This window comes from Electrophorus electricus, chromosome 1 (assembly GCF_013358815.1).
Source record: "Electrophorus electricus isolate fEleEle1 chromosome 1, fEleEle1.pri, whole genome shotgun sequence".
Taxonomy (NCBI): domain Eukaryota; kingdom Metazoa; phylum Chordata; class Actinopteri; order Gymnotiformes; family Gymnotidae; genus Electrophorus; species Electrophorus electricus.
Genome location: NC_049535.1, coordinates 7674446 through 7691812, shown reverse-complemented (window position 1 = coordinate 7691812; position 17367 = coordinate 7674446). Strand labels below are relative to the sequence as shown.

The following is a 17367-nucleotide window of genomic DNA, read 5'->3' as shown; positions in this document are numbered from 1 at the left end:
GATGCTATCAGGGTGTAATTCAAGAAATGTAAAGAAGTTGCAAAACGGCTAAAATAGTCACGTAGCAGAACAGTTTTATCATAATATTACATACATAAATGTATTTTTGAAAACTGAAAATGATAAAGCACTACTTTATCCTGATTAACTCTTTAATTACTTTTTTTTATTTCATTCTGTCACTCCACTTTCATTTTTTGCTTTTTTATTGCTTAAAGCATATAAATGAAACACGCAGAGTGCAGTAATTGCCTTATAATTAAAACACACTTAATAGTTGTGTCCCTGCTAATCAGAGTTTTCTTTTTTTTAAAGGTATCTATATAAACATATAGATTTTTTTATGCAGTCTGCAATAAATCTATGGGATGGGAGTGTTTGCTGAAGGTAGGAACAGCAGCAGCTCATGGAACCCAAGAAGGCTGTTGGAGTTAGAGGTGACTGTAGTGATGGTTGTTTTTAAACCCCCCCACATCAAGGCCTGTTAAGTGCCTTGCCTGCTTGACTCCAGTGCAGAAATGTTTTTAACAAATCAGCTGAATCAAGTGTATTAATAAAGGATTAATAAAGAGTTTTATAAAGAAACAGAAAGGGTGTAAAACTATACCCACTAGTAATGTAACTATAGTAAAACTACACCCATTAAATCATTAGTAGTGTGACACTGTTAAAGTGTTTCTTAATTCAGATCCTGAAGTTCCCTTGCACTGCACAGATTTCTGCATTATTGACAAATGTGGCAAGACTTTGTGGCCAGACTATTGACAGGTTCTGCGTCATGCTCATTAGACATCAAATGGCTTGACTAAGTGAAAAGGCAGACTCCTTGATAAATGCTGAGTTAGGGCCTAGATTTCTGAGCATACAGACTTACATTGTTTATGTTGTGTAGTTTGTGCGGGTCACAGGTACATACATTTCATCATTTGTGAGTGACAGTCTTTTCAGCCTGAGCTAGAATCCATTTTTCTATCTTAGTCAAAGTTTTCTTTGCCTGGTTTGAATGAGCATTCGTAAATAATTGCCCAATAGTAGTGGCAGTTGTGGATGCAGCAGGCTGTTGCTTTGCATGCTTTTTGGTCTTATAAATGACTTTGTTGATTATTATGAAATCTTATGTAACACAGTAAGAAAACATGATAATTTTTACTGCCAATGTTTCTTTAACTGTAACAACGCACTACAAGTTGTCAAACTCAATAACTTCCAAAAAAAAAAACAAATCCTGGTGTCTACCTCACCAATATAAAGGACTTTCATCAGATAGCAAGGCTACAGTATTGACGTGTGCTGCTGACAGGTCTTTAAAGCCCAATAATTGGAGCAACCCCAGGTTACCATGAAAAAACCTCTACTGCATCTGATTGTCTTGCAAAGAGGCAAACGTCACCAGCACTGCATGCTATTTAAAGCTCCAGCTGCTGTTGAATCTCACAATTGCAGATTAGGTGGAATTTGCACAAAACATTACGAATGCTGCAGAACTAAGAGCAGGACTAGTGGCTGCAGTTTAATGAACTTCATTTTTAGACATCAAGTCCAATGTGTATTAACATCTTAAACACAATTCTTTTATTTAGTTAGAATTACTCTTTAACTACATTGAAACTAATGTGAAAGGTATTTAATTAGAAGAGTAAGAAATGGAACTCTGGCAGGTCATTGTAGTGTAAAACTCAAGAATTCCTGAGACTGGATTGCTCCAGCTCTCTTGTGTGCTTGCTTGTGCTGGCCCTAACATTCTGAGGCTTATGCAGAAGAATGAGGAGAAGGATGCATATTGTGAAATCAATGAAAACTACTACCCAGGCAAATTTGATCAAAATCAATGATACAACTACCCTGGCAAAATAAATAGAAATCAATGGCACAACTACCCTGGCAAATTTTATATAAATCTAGACTGAACATCTTTCCAGCTGTGTTTGCTTCAGAAAGCTAATGCGTCACATTAACATCAAGCAGTGTTTATGTCTTGATTGCAGTCTTTATAGGTGCTAAGGGAAGCATTCCACACACACACACACACACACACACACACACACACACACACACACACACACACACACACTGCAGTATAGCATTATTCCCTTAGACCAAGAAGGCAGTTTGGAGAAGCATTCATGGTTCCCATTTGTAACTGCAAAGCAATTAGCATGTGCCTGAATCACACTCTACTGTTGCAGAGTCACGAAATGGAGGCATTCTGCCATTTTTATGCTTTTACAAATTGACTTTTGTTGTTGTTGTTATTGTTGTTGTTGCTGCTGCTTTTTGTTGTTGTTGTTCTTATAGTAAGGAACCAGTGTTAGTACTGTATTATATTATTCACTTATACCTGCATGTGCACCTTGGAGGTAGAACTGTGACATTCACTTTACTTCTCTATCATAAACTATGGACTTGCACACATGCTGATTCAATTGCTGGTTTGTTTTTCAGCTGCAGGGTGTGGTAAACACAGGATAAATCCCTCCCCTGTACCTTATTTGAAAAACATGCATTATTCCTGGTGTTTTTTGTTTTTTTTTATTCGTTACATTAAGGTAAAAGAAATCAAGAAGTGAAACTTTCTTCAGTGCTTATTTTCAGAGGGCTAGAAATAATCAGTAATATCTTATTGATGGATGAGTGAAGCCCAGAACTGATGGAGCCTCTTATAGCCTAAATGATTTCTTATGTAAACCCATTATCTCACATGTCTGACAGTTAATTAGGACATATTTGACTGTTCATAACAACTATTCTACACTACCACCCCCAGGTTAGTGACTATGCCCTCACATTATTTCATTAAATAATATATAGTAGGTTATTGTGGATGTTTTTTTATTTTATTTTTAGTTAGGTGTTAAAATCTCACTGTTTCTCTCACATTTTTCATGTTTTTCTGATTATCCATGAAAGATCTACACATTTATCCTGTTTTGATCAGTATTATGTATAAAGCATAAGAGGCAGCAAAAATCAGTAATTATGGACGAGGATTACATCATGTCTACCTGGATCGGGTTTACAGATGCATGATTATTCATTATACATTCCAATGTTTAGTGTTTTTGTTTAATTATTATTTATTTGGTTTATTATGTGGATGACCTATAATACTTTGATTTCCAAAATCACTAACCTAATCACTAACTATCACTGTGACCAATCACAGAGGACATACATTAAAAGATGATTTATTCATCATCCAATGTTGAAATAAAAAGCTCTCCAAGGTTTTGGGTGGTGGTTGTGTGAGAAGTTCAGTAATAATTGCCCTTCTCTTTTGGAGTGCTGGCTGTGTTGCAACCATACACAATTGTCTATAGTATGGCATACAGAGTAAATAGTGTTAAAAATGTGTTTAAAACATCACATTACAAGCATACCTACATCAACACACCCAAGTGCCATGAACTGATGTCTACGTGCCAATCACTCTGGCAAGCACTTTGTTTCTTTTTAATTGTAGAATTTTAGACACATTACTGCTAACACACAATGTGCAGGGTTTCAGTACTCCATGGTGTGGAGTTTGGGCTGGTATCACTGGAAATTATTTCTCATTCAGGATATAACAGTTTATTAGATAACACTCAGCTCGGGGACTGAGAGGCCCTCTTTTAAACATGAGAATGAATGCAGGAAAAAAAGAGGGCAAGTAATTATTTACATATTATTAGATATATGGCATTAATGTTTAAGTCACATGCTGTCTTTTTCCTCCATAATACGAACCTGCATATGATTGTGTGCATTTTTAAAAAAAGAATCCATTGTTTGTATATCTTGATTTCAGATAAAACATTAATAATTAATAATCCTGGACTCCAAAATCCATCCTGGAACTGTTTTACAATATAAACATGTATGTCAGTAATGCTGTACAATGCATGAAGGATGTGTTTTTGTCCAACATGCACCACAGTTGACCCACTTGGTGAGAAAAGATGACACATTTATGCAAAAAGTGCTGCAGCGGAGTTAAAACTTGACATCAAAGCTTTATTTATCTAATTGGTACCTTCCTATGTCAGCATATTCATTCCTGGTTCGGGAGAGTGCTGGCTGGCGTTTCTTATGCTTGTGTGTTCAGGAGAGGCAATAGAGTGAATTACATTTGGAATAAGAGTATTTGAATGTTGCTATGAAGTGCGATGTGAATTTTGTGTTACCCGGTTTGCGTAACGTTTTCAACGATAGATGGTATATGTGGTTGTGTGAGTGAGAATGTGCACATGTACACTTCTTTGTGTGTCATCCTTTACTGGCCTGTACTACAGAGAAGATATGTTTTTGGTAAAAACATAAATAATTAAATAAAGAAACAAAAGCATGTCTAAAATATTACAGACCTCATACACAACCTTGTATGTATGACCATGTATGACCTCTGTAAGACACAGAAGGTGTATTCTGAGATTTGCCCATATGTAGATAACTCATTCCTGCCACACACTGAATTATATGACATGGATATGTCTTCTCACCTTCAGAGCTGTGTTCTCACCTTCAGAGCTGTGTACTCTTAATATTCTCTGAATGTTTGCACATTCTGAATTTGGCACTTCTTCAACTTATCAGGCAGTATCAGAAGTGATTATTTTTGCTGATAGTTTTACGTTTTGTGTGAAAAATCACCCCCAACAAATCATTCCACATTCATAGAGACATTAAAAGGACAACTAATAAGCTGTGTCATGCAGAAAAATATTAGGGTATTGCCCTTTTTTAACATTTTTGTAACATTGATGTTAAAAATTGTCCTAGTTATACCGATCTCAGCATGCATTTGATGTTTAAGACTTGAGCTCTGTTTAGCTCTCAAACACACTGCAACTGACAAGTAACATAAGGAAGGGTGATTTATTTAGTAATATTCTATAGTAAGACAACAGAATAAAAATTCTGGTGTAGCTGACATTACGCATTTTATTGTACATGCAAGCAAATTTCAAAATGCAGAAAAAATGGGTATCAAAGATGGGTAATTATTAGATTTTAAGTGAAATCCAAATCATTAATCAAAAGAATAACCATAATAAAGATTTGGTTGATAATATCCGTGTTATGTCTATTTAACATTTGATCCTTTTGTTTTGAAGAATAAAATTAAGGCATTTGGTATTATGCCGGCCAGAAACTAACGCTCTTCTCAAGAACCCTTTTGTTTTTCTTCTTTAACAGTGCACACACCACAAAAAAGCTGTGACTCAGTCTGTTTTCTTGCAGCTGTGATTTCAGTGGATGCTGTCCTCATCACCTGTTTCACTGAAATGTTCAGTGGATGTGATTCAAAGTGGCAAAGGACCAGACAAAATTATGCTCGGAATCTCGTTTCTTCGGCTCTACTTCGGAGAGGTCATGCCCCGTGCACTGCATAATACAGATCACAGTGGCATCCTGAGTCAGCCATACTTAGGAATATCTACATCCTGAATCAGCCTCACTTAGGACTACCAACATCCCGAATCAGCCTCACTTAGGAACATCTACATTCTGACTCAGCCTGATAATAACTACTGGAAGTTGGAAACTTTTGTGCAGACAGTGTTAATTTTGGCATATCTGATCTATGCTGGGCCTGGGTTTGTATAGCCACTCAGTTACAAAAGCTATTATATAAAGCATTAAACAAATAAAACTGAATTTAATTAAAGATAAATTTGAAGCAAGGGTGTAATGTTTATGCCTGTGCATGTGTTATTAGCATTTGGAATAACAGAATATCATGCTTTATGCATTCAGTATTGGACACCAAAGCTGTAAAGGTTTCACTTTTTATGATGCATGCCTTTTGACATCAGAAAAGCCCAAATTGCAATATGCAGAAATGCTAAGAGGTAAGCCTATAGAAACTGGAAAAATTTTGTATATAGAAATGAAAATTTGAAAGAAAACCCTAACCTTCACAAAGCACAATGGATGCAACAGTTTCTGGGGAACAGTGAAAGGAGTGTCATGGCTAACTGCACAAAAGCCTATGCAAGGAGCTTGCTTGTTTTTATTGATGTTTTTATTGATTAAATAATTAAAGAAGCTAGTAGTACAATGGATTTGACACATATGAGTGGTTCTTGATAATTGAGAGCTGTCTGTGTCCAGCTAAAGATCTCAGACCCAATAGCTATAGCAGGAAACTGAACACAGTTAGACTGCATCCTCAAGTTGTTCAATCGGAGGCATTCTAACCTGGGGAAATGAGAGTGATGGCAGCTTTGAATGTTTAAGTAATGTAAGATAGATTATAGCTATCGAACATCTACTTACATACCATGCTAGTTAAGTAGATGCAGATATTTTGCCTGGGTACCAAATTTCTTATTTGAGCTCTCTGCTGCCAACTGGACAAAACAGAAGTTTGTCTTAGCTAACTATTACCACTGAACCAAGATTTTGCCTAGTATCTTGTAAACAAGCAAAATATTACCGTTCAATTTAGCTGAAATGTATGTTTCTTTGTTGCTCATTATACACTAACATTTTAGAACAGTTGGTGGTTTTGGTACAAAAGCAACACTAGAGCCAGTGATGGCTGTTCTCCTTGACACCAGAGGTACCCTGGAGGCAACAGGCTCATGGCACATTTATCCACATGCATAAACTCTGTGTTTTCAATGGGAGGGAAGGTGTCCAAATAGTGTCCTGAACAATTTACCCCTATTCCACTGGGACAGGAAAAACACATCCAACTGGGATTTACCAATTGTAGTAATATGTTAACATATCTGTAGTTGTTCTTTGCTTTTGACTGTCTGTGAATAAAACAGTGTGGTCAGAAAGAGCTGTACATAATGCAGACATAGAAGGACTATAAAACAGGGTGAACTCTGACTAGCATGGTTTAAGTATGGGTTTAGGGAACTCTGACTACCATGGTTTACATATAAGTGTGGAGAACTCTGGCTAGCACGGTATAAGTATAAATATTGAGAGAAAGCATTTAATAATCACCTCATATAAGAACACTAATAATCTTACATTTAACTAATTGTGTGTATGCAATTATCTGAGATTACTCCAGTCCTTTTAGCTCTGGTTCCTTTTAGCTCTGTTTTGTATTGGCTGGAAAGTGGGATGCTGAAGATGTTTCCTAAATTTATTAAACTAGTTTTAACGATATATGTGGGTTTTTTGGGGGTTTTTTTTGTTTGTTTTTTTTTGTGTGTGTGTGTGTGTGTGTGTGTGTGTGTGTGCACATGTTTTTTTTTAATCCTTGGATGCTCTACTCATTTTATTAGATACATTTTCAGTAGAAACGCTTTGTAATTGGACACTTAGTCTACATAGACCAAATGTTAGCATGCAAAGTTTGTGTTCTCTGTCCCCTTGATCAAGTGTCAGATTAGAGGTCTACCACAGGTCTGCTGTTGGCTGGATATTTTGGGTGGCAGAAGTGACATTAATAAGCCTTTTAAAACATTGCTGTGTCTAATACATTCATTACAATTCAACTGCCATGTTAGTGTCACCTCTGTATTGTGAATAAAATCTGTATTGCTTTATACCTGTCAGTAGTGTTACTATGCACTGATGAAAGGGGTATCAAGGAGCTGACCAATGTTCTATGCCAACAGATGGGCTAAAGCCTGTAAATGTACAACTAAATGTGTTTGCAAGGTGGGTTTACCTAACAAAGTAGCCAGTGAGCCAGTAGGTTCAAGGTAGGGGTTTCTAATGAGGTGGTGTCTCGATATATTGGCAAGTTTAGGTCATTCAGAATTTAGACGAGTGTCCTGTTAAATTGAAAACCAGTTGAACAGATGTATTTGATTCTGAAAAAATGCAGCCACGCTCTTATCTCAGTCGCCACAGATATCCCTTCAAATGCGAGTCTGTTTTCTTATTGTATATACTTATCTTTTAAATCCAACAGCAGAATGCCAAAAAAACCTGTCAGTAGTATTGGAGGAAAACAACTGCTGTAAACCAGCCTCTCTTTGATGGATTCGTTTCCTTGGCAGTGTGTCTGCTCTGCCTTCCCTGCACTCTTGTTTTGCAGGGCTGGTAGATTGTCTGAGAATGAAATTGTAATGGGTGATAAATTCATGACACTGCTCTATAGTTCTACTTTTTCAGAGATTGGCACGTGCCATTTTGTTCGAAATTCTTGCAAAACGACAGTAGGTGCCTTCATGGCCTTGGCACCTCTTTAACCTTCGATAAGCAGAACATCCTGATACAACAATGGAGAACACTGTGAGACAACAAACAAAACATTTATTTCATGATCCTACAAGGTGCTTAAAAGCTACTTGCTAATTCAAGAGGTTTTTGGAAGCTTTAAGTGAGATCTGATTTAACTTTTATGCAGGAGTTGTAAGAGGATGCCATGGCTGTAGCCAGTCCCCTCCATCACTCTGTAAGCATAGTCCTAATTCTCTCACACATCTCTAGGAAGAACAATTGTTGAAAGAGATATGGCACTTCAGTTGCGTCCTAAAGTAAATTATTGTGTATATATGTGTGATTCTTAGTATCATTATAAAATAATGACTGCTCATTGGCCAATGAACATTGACTGCTGAGTAGTTACTAGCCTACTAGCCTACTGTTTCTGTTAGCCAGAATTCTATTACAGTGTGGGAGGGACTAATCGTGACACAGTGAAACGGGAGAGTTTCTGATCACTGTAGATAATTGCATCATAGCTCTATAATCATGCAGTAGGGTATGGCACTGGATGCATCCAAAATTTGGTAAGAGTTTGGAAACAACTCATCTCATGGTCAAGCAATTCAAAGAGTGTCATTTGAATCTATTGTCTGGTCATTATGAGTTATAAGATTTGCAGATTTGAGTTGGTAACTGACTCAGAAGTACTGGCATTCACTGCAAAAGTGGAGGTAAGTTGACTTGATGGGTACAGTGCTACAAACTTGAGGTAATTCACATTGCCATTAACAGTTTCTGCTGGAAATACATGTTGGCCGTTTTGAAGGCAGTTTTATACATGTAATCTATGACTGAAATGACAGACTTGTATGACTTGTATTACATTTTCCCAATGGAAAAGGTGTATGAAGGTTTGCTGGTGCAATGACACGCTTGAAAAATAGAACGTAGTTGAACATAAGAAGATGTATTTGAATTTAATTGCTGCAAGTGAAGTTTGAGTGAGTTTCAAGGTGATTTTATTAAGAACAAGACTTCTTGTTTCCTAGAGTTAGAACTGCCATTAACCTGTCCTGGCACAGTTTAGATTCACAGAGCAAACTGATATTGTAATCTATCTGGTAAAATTGCACAGGTTTGAATAAGGTCTGAATGCAAATTTATAGTAGCTTGTCAATCCACGAGTTCAGCCTCATAATGTTCACCTATAATTTATGATGTCCCCATTCACACCTTTCAAGTTCTGTTTTAATGCTTTACTAGCCAAGCTAGTGGTTCTAGCAAAGGCATGGTAAAGTCTTAAAGTCAGATTCAGAGTTTGTTTTTCCCTCTCTTTTCACTCAGTCTATACTGTTGCCAATCACCCACTCACACTCCATTTTAAGCACAATGCGTATTCTGTCACATCTCTCAAGGATGAAAGAATCTTTGCTGAATATGAATAGAGGTCTGGGATATTTCTCTTCAGCTTATCATTCAATTCTCCAAAGATGAGAAAATGGAGGAAGTGAAGCTGGCAGGCTTTAAGTCACTGAGCTACTGGCTAGGCAGACTGAGAGAGTTCAAAGTGGACAGTATGCCTGTCAGCAATAAGAGGAAGACATCTTAGGCAGGGCAAACGAATCTCAGTTCATAATTTCTAACTTGTCTGTTTAGCAGATAGGTTATAATGTAGTGGCACAGAGAAAGCTCAAAAGTAGTATACTTAGACATGAGTGTCTCCATTAAAAACATATCCACTAAATGAGAGCCAGTTTATTTTAAAGACGAAGATGAGAACAATGAAAATGAAATGAAATGCTTGAAAATTGGACAATAAAGTTGTCAAATAAAAAGGTATCTGATGAAATTGGATTAAGAGATTTGAGGTCATGACATGCAAGAGTAAACTAGATATACCAGCAGGCAAAGCACATACACTTTCAATAACCTAAGAGGGTGGACATCAGTAAAGTGAAAGCTATATTATCTTTCTATAGATTTGTTGTCTCATTTGGGCTGTGCAGAGTGCATAATTTGTTGATGCCAACTTGAATTACCATCAAATCACAGAATGTGACAATTTTCTGAAACTAGTCATGTTTTTTTTCATATTGACTGACATTATCCACTATTTTTTATTTACCATCTATAGACTATAAGTGCTGCTTCTCAGCCAAAGTAATGCTGAATCCAAGGCTGTTGCTGTTTTTGTTTTTGCAGTGATGCTCACAGTGGCATCTTTCATGATGCAGTGTTGTGCTTCCATGCGAAAGATCTAGCAGTTGTGACCTCTCAAGCAGTCCTTCTAAAACTGGTTCTGGGTTCAGCAATGCACCCAGAGGTTTTTGTCATGTCCTGGTCTTATTCAAGTTGCCATTAACAGAGCTGACGGCATCAGCCTTCAGATGCCATCAGACGGCATCAGTTTTGTCCACTATAAAGTTCTACTATAGATCACCTGCCCATGTTGGATTTGGATTATAGGAGGCATTATCTACTGTCACCTGTTACTTTATAGGATGCACCAGCAGCTGCCACCTTTAGTTTTATTGAACATTATTCTGTTATTGTTCATATTGTGCTGTCCATTGGAATGGGTATTTGGCTTGAGGGTCTTTGTGTGGCCTAATTTTGTATGTTCAAATGAGCTGTGTTGTGAATAGAGCAACACAGAGCCCACTTATTTGCAGCAGTCTTTGAAGCTGCTTTGGCTTTGAATATGCACACCCTTATCTCAGTCTTTGCAATAATACTCTCAGCAAGTGCTCATTCTGGTCACAACACTTGTTCACTTGATGTGGGAATTCAAACCTTGTCTTCCACAAGCCTTCCACACCAAATATTTTCCCAAGTGATCACTTTGAATAATTAATAACTACACTGAGGTTGCTCTGTTCTGACTGCACCAGTTGTCCTGTATTTAAAAATATAATTGCAATCTCCTGGTAAAATCCCTACCTGCTGATTTATGTTTTCCTAAGCCTGACTGTGATTGATGGTAGGGCTGGGAAGTATATCACAAATATTGATATATTAGATTATATTTTATACACAATATTGGAAATGACCATATTCGTTATATCGAGTATGTCTAGGCTACGCAGTTTACCATCTGAGTGCGATAAAAACAGCATAAAATAACTGCATCACATAACCAGTGTCTTTCCCATTTTTCTTGTGTGTGTGTGCATGGCACTCATTCGTGCATTTATTTCCTTGTAAAAATTCGATGTCAAAGGGAAGGCATATTGCAGAGACGTCTGAGACAATTTAAGAAAACAAATTCTCAGTATTTCTGTAGATGCAGTGGATTATCTTAGCTAACGTTTAACACCAGATAATCACGTCACCTTGCTCAACAACAAAAACAATTCCAAAACATGAAAAACATCTCTAACAATCAGTTAGTAATACATATATGACTGTCATTTTACAATATTCAGTGCTCTAGGCCTGCTTTTACATGGAGCAGTTCATGTCCAGGCCTCTCAGTGAAAACCTTTTAGCCAATGGTGCAAAACGAAACCACTGGAGAATATTTAATTCCAAAAAAGACAGGGAGTCGGTTGTGTGGAAATGGTTTGGTTTCCAGAGGGATGACAACCAACAGAAAAGTGTTGTGCCAAGTATGTGGTAAAAAGATTGCAACTAAAGGTAGCAGCACAATGAATTTATTTCACCATCTTAAACTACATCATCCACTGCACTTTGCTGAGTCAAGGAAATACCATGAAGAGGAACAGACAGGTAATACAGCATGCTCTTTTTGTCTTACAAATATACAATGATACCAGGAACCAAAGTCATTGTTGACCAGTTGATAAGGAAAAGCTGGATATCCTAATCTAAGTTTAAAAGATGAAAGTTACCTACATACAAACTATAAGCATTATTCTAAGCGCGCTTTCAACTTAGACTTCCTTAAGGTTGCTTTAGTTCTCAAAAACTGAGAGATTGTATGCTGACACTTTGTTCCTTCAGCTTCAGGATGATAAATGGTATAATAAATAGTTAGTTTGGAAGTTCTTTGGATTGCTGTATGTGGCAACATGGACAAGCGTACGCGAGGCAGAGAGATGGCCCAGCAGAACCACTGGGTAATTAAGCTTGGTTGCACCTGTGTTTGGTTAACAGCAGCCAACTTATCTGCTTCTTATAACACTTCTGTCAGTAGGTAGCTGGAACTAGCAAGAGAGAGTCAGTGCATACCGAACCTTGCTGGATGAAAAGGTACTGAGGGGGGGAAAGGCAATGAAAAGCGAACACGAGTTTAAAACCCAGTGTGGAACTGCTTCCTCGTTTATTTTTCTGTTGTTCAGCATAACCTATAATAAATTGAACTCGTTATGCTACTCCAGCTTCCTGCATCCTTTCCCCACTCCTCAGCCCAGAGTAATTACCAGACTATTCTACTGGAATTTCTCGACAGAAAGCGCGAAACACAAGCTTGTGAATTCATAAACTACTACAAAAGTTACAAGCCTGATGACATCTTCCAACACCACTGGCTGTGAATGTGAGGTACTAAGTGGCAGTGCCACCTCGGTTTTAAAACTACAGTTTTTCTGTAAGTGGTTCCATTAAATTGTCAGGATCTTACAGTACCTTACCCTACCTAATGGTTATCCAGCTAACTTGTCCAATCACTACTGTTCAGTAACACATAGAAAACAAGCAGAAATGAGTGCAACTTACATCCAGATATACCATATTTACCAGTATGCTGTAAATATAATACAATATTTATATTGATACTCCTGACATGCCCTATAGTATCATGTATTCTACAATATAGTAGGCTTAAGATATTTTAGACAGACATCATATAAAGGTTTATACTATGGACAAGTATATGGTTTTCAACATGTGTGACGTAGTATTACTACTATTACTGTTGATGATACTTCTACTAATACTAATAATACAAATAATGCTTTATTTATATAATGCCTTTCACAAAGCTCTTGATTGCTATATAGAGACATAGAACTCCATGTTACATTTGCATATCATGGTAGTGAACAGCCTTTTTAGCAGGTGCAGTTGAAGATGTTATCCTGAGCTTGCCAAAAACATCTTTTGAATTTCTTTTTCTTTTATATTCAGTTTCACACTTATCACTAATTAGCTTCCTGTCTTTAAGAAGATAAGCACATTAGAGAAAATAAGCTGCAGTGCTCCACACTCGAGCAAATATCACTGGACTCTGCAGTGCTTGTTATAGATGAAGTAAAGAATCCTTCCTCTGTAGCCATATCGATCCACTGCTGATGAACACAGGCAATTGGTTTGAAGCTGCTTTACGGTCAGCATCTCAAATGAGCTCTTAATGGACCACAGTTCATAGAATCCTATGTGAATGCCGCTAGTGCAATTGCATTAGCATGCTAATGGATGCCTGTCTCAGTGACACTGCAAGGAAGCTGTGAGCACATGCTGTCGTGCTGATGAGGAGCCATAGGAATCTGGACTATTAGGGACCCAACAAACCCCCATTAAACACAGAACTAAGGAACAGGATATTCCCATTTATGCAAATTTTGCTGTTGCTGATTTTGAAACCCAGTCACACCTCCAGGCAAACCCATTCTACTGTAACATAACTTCAAATAAAGTACCAATATACACTGTCATTAGAATGCATTGCACATCACAGTACAAAGTCAGTGGCTGACAGTCTGAATATGTTCAACCCACATAAGAACAAAGCCAAATGGAGAGCAAAATGCACCTCCTTCCCCTTTGGTTAACCAGCTGAACCGATTCACACATTATAGCTTGACCTGATTAACCCTCCCCAAATCTGTCTGTTTGAAAGATGCCTTTCCACTCTCTGTTTCTGTTAGAGGGCATACTGAAGGACTCACTGAACTGTAGGGCCAGGAGCTGACAGGTGAAAAGCTCTGTGGATTCTGGAGTTTGATAATGCCAGACCTGCTTTGTATTATATGTATTGGGGATTTTTGTAGTCAGCATGAGAAGCTATCAATATCCCCACCCTCAGCCCCGCTCTTTCTCTGTCTCTCTCATGCATGACAGTCATACCCAGAGAGAAAAGAGCTCCTCAGCTCTGGGTCCCATTTTAGCTTAGAGGAGAAGAGAAAATTGATGCATACACACACGCGCTGCTCTCACGATTGGATTTGTTCAATATAATTTATACTTATTGGATCACTGTTTCTGCCAGGTCTTGGATCTTAAGGTTTTGAAGTCTGAGTCCTACATCCCCAGGTCACTGTGCACCTAAACATGTTCACCACCCTGCTCAAAAGCTTTTGTTGAAGGGATTTCATTGATTGTCGACAGTTGTGTTTTGCTGTTTAAAAAATGGAGGGGTGTGTGTGCAATTTGTGAGGGATGGAATTGTAAATATAACATTGTTAACCGTGTGTGTGTGTGTGTGTGTCTTTGATTGGCAGGATATATGAGAGGGTGATAGACTCTCCTCAAATGGATTTGACGGCAGGCAGTGGAATATGGCTTGGCCAGCACAGCCACAGACATGGCCTCTTCAAGGTAAAACACTTCCTCTCTCACTTAGTTGCATTTGGAGACAACTCATTAAGTGTAGTAAGCATTTCTGAACCTTGTGAAGTAGGTAGTTTATTTATTTCCATCTTTATCTCTGATAAGTTTCAAGACATCCTGTGTACGATGTAACAAAACCTTAAACTGGTGTTTTGTTGCCCGTTTGGTCTTCTGCACTTTAAAAAAGCTGTTTTGTTTGGGGCTCCTTAAGAACATTCACACTAATTTTTCTGTAACGCTGGAGATTTTTCTGTAACGCTGGAGGTTTTAGGCAGGATGCTGGGACGAGTTGCGTGAAACACAAGCATACGTTTATTTAACATACAACACTCAAACACGCACACTAACGCAGTCAAAAGCCAACAACACAAACGCGTAAACGACAGACCTTTATACATATGATAATGACACAATGAGGAGCAGGTGTGAGACACAAGGAGGGCCTGGCCACATTGACGAACACACACACAAGGAGACGTTTGGGGGGGGGAAGGGGCCGTACTGTGACAAAGCTGTGTAAAGGTGTGTAACAATTCTGCGTAAAAACCCTCACTGTGTTCATGTAGGTAGTTAAAATGTTCATGGTATGTTGCACTATTTTTGGTGGTCTAATTAGCTATCTGGAGCCTTTAGACTGATAAAATTCAGAATTCTCAGAACCTGAGCTTAAACAGCCATAAGCCTAGTTACAGTGGTGTAGTGACCCAGATTTGACAGCAGAAAAGGTTAAAAAGAGCAGGCTTGTGTGACAAGGCTAGTCGTGTAACAGCATGAGAACACACTATGTAACCTTGGAGAGTAAAAAAGTGTGATTTAAAGAGATCACGTCTAGCTAACCTCATAAGTCTCATAAAGGCAGATTTGTAGAAATTCTCTCAAGCAAAGGTATATGAAAAGCTAAAAACTGTCAAAATAAGGCAGTCTAATTAAATTCCTGTTCTACAATAATTTCTGCAAATTACTTTAGATTGTGGTGTTTTGGTTGCAGCTAGTGTGCCTATGGAAGTGCCCATCCTATGACTACACTCACCAGTCACTTTATTAGAACTACTTTTATTAGTTATATCTCTCTTATAGGCACATTATATAGGTATGGACCACAGCTCATCAGACGCCCATTCACAGTTTGTCAGTCACCCTAATCATAGCTTCTCACCACAGGGCCACTGTATGCCAGACATTTGGGTAGCAGACCATTCTCAGCATAGCAGTAGCATTGACATGGCTGTGGTTATTGGACCGATATGAAGGTCTCAGAAACATCAGTGTTGTTTTTACACTGTGTCGTTGCTGTCTGCTGAATATGTATGCATGGAAGGCCACCTTAACGTAGCAGTGACAGTCCTGTGGTCAGAAACCAATCATTGTTGAAGAACTGAAGAATGGCTAACTTAGATTTTTTAGATTTAGTTCTACCACAAACCACAAAAATTTGCGTACTACTAGAGAAAGCAAAGCAGAATGCCACTACATACGGTAAAGTATTGAGCTTGAAATAAGATCTGACACAGTAAAATATATCCTTAAGATTTAAATGTGATTCTGTTTAAATTCGAACTCTGTTTAAAGTGAACTCTCAACATTAGCTGGCAGTATTAGTACTGCTGTTTATAAGCATGTTAATCTCTTCAGTGCTGCTGTTTGAAATGAGGACTGTAATGAATTGCTGAGTGTCTTAGTGTTTAATACATTACAAGTACATTGGGAGCCCATACATTGGGAGTCTTTGTATGGGGAAAGATGATTTGACAGTGTGTCATACTCTCTGGTGGTGGCCAGGTCCAGTAAGAAATAAGAATTTTTGTAGGTGAGAAGAAAGGGTGGATGTGCTTTAGCTACAGTCTCATCAGCTGTGGATCATGTCACTGTGCCTACTGTTTGTTATTCATCTTTCACTTTCTTCTTTTATCTATCTGCCTCCCCCATTCCCTCAGCTCTTCTTACCCTGATTTCTCTCACCCTTCTCCATTGTCTTGCATTGTTCTGTCAGTTCTTTCTTTTTTGGTATGTAAGGATGGTCTCTTCATTGCCTCTCATACATTTTTCATTTTTCATACGGGAAGATTCTGTAGAGCACAGAATCTTTGGTTGACCTTCAACCATATCATTAGATTGATAGCCTGAAGAATATCCTGTTGTGGTCATGAAGCTAAAGTGTTATGATGGTCCATCATAATGGGTAATAATGCAGTAATAATGCAGTAATAAAAATGACTCAGCAGGAAGCAGGACTTTATAATGGAAATCAAAAAAATACATGCAGCTGCCAAATTAAAAAGCTACATTGCATTCCTGTTGAATTTAGGTCCTATTTATTGGTTTTGAATTATAGGGGTATTATTCGTGTGACACATTTTATCATGACCATGTTATGGCTCTAACTAACCATATAGTTTATATTATATAACCATATACTGCCCCCAGTCTAGGGCACATAGGCTGCTGATTGGCATTCTCCCAAGAACAGCGGAAAAAACCCTTCATCCCCTGTATGCTTGTTTACACTACGGAGGCCTAAGAAATAATGTTCTTATCTTATAATTTTTTTAAACAAATCTTTCTCATTTATTAAACGTTATGCCATTGTGAGTCTCTTGCAGCATGGCATAAATTCCTGCTGCATCACTGCCATAAAAGAATCTTAAAGGTTCTATAAAGGGCACGCTCACGCGCACACACACAGAGAACAGCCTTTAGATCATAAATGATGTGCACACACAGAAACCCTTATCTCTACATCCCCTCTCAGTGCAG

General features: G+C 37.9%; 1 protein-coding gene across 1 annotated transcript in view; it reads left to right on the top strand.

Annotated features, from left to right (window-relative positions):
- Positions 1-17367, top strand: part of LOC113578130 (protein kinase C-binding protein NELL1) — a 159197-nt gene that overhangs the window by 47043 nt on the left and 94787 nt on the right. The window contains exon 5 of the mRNA XM_035527909.1: positions 14505-14601. Coding sequence (XP_035383802.1) covers positions 14505-14601 — 97 coding nt within the window. The remainder of the gene's footprint in view (positions 1-14504; positions 14602-17367) is intronic.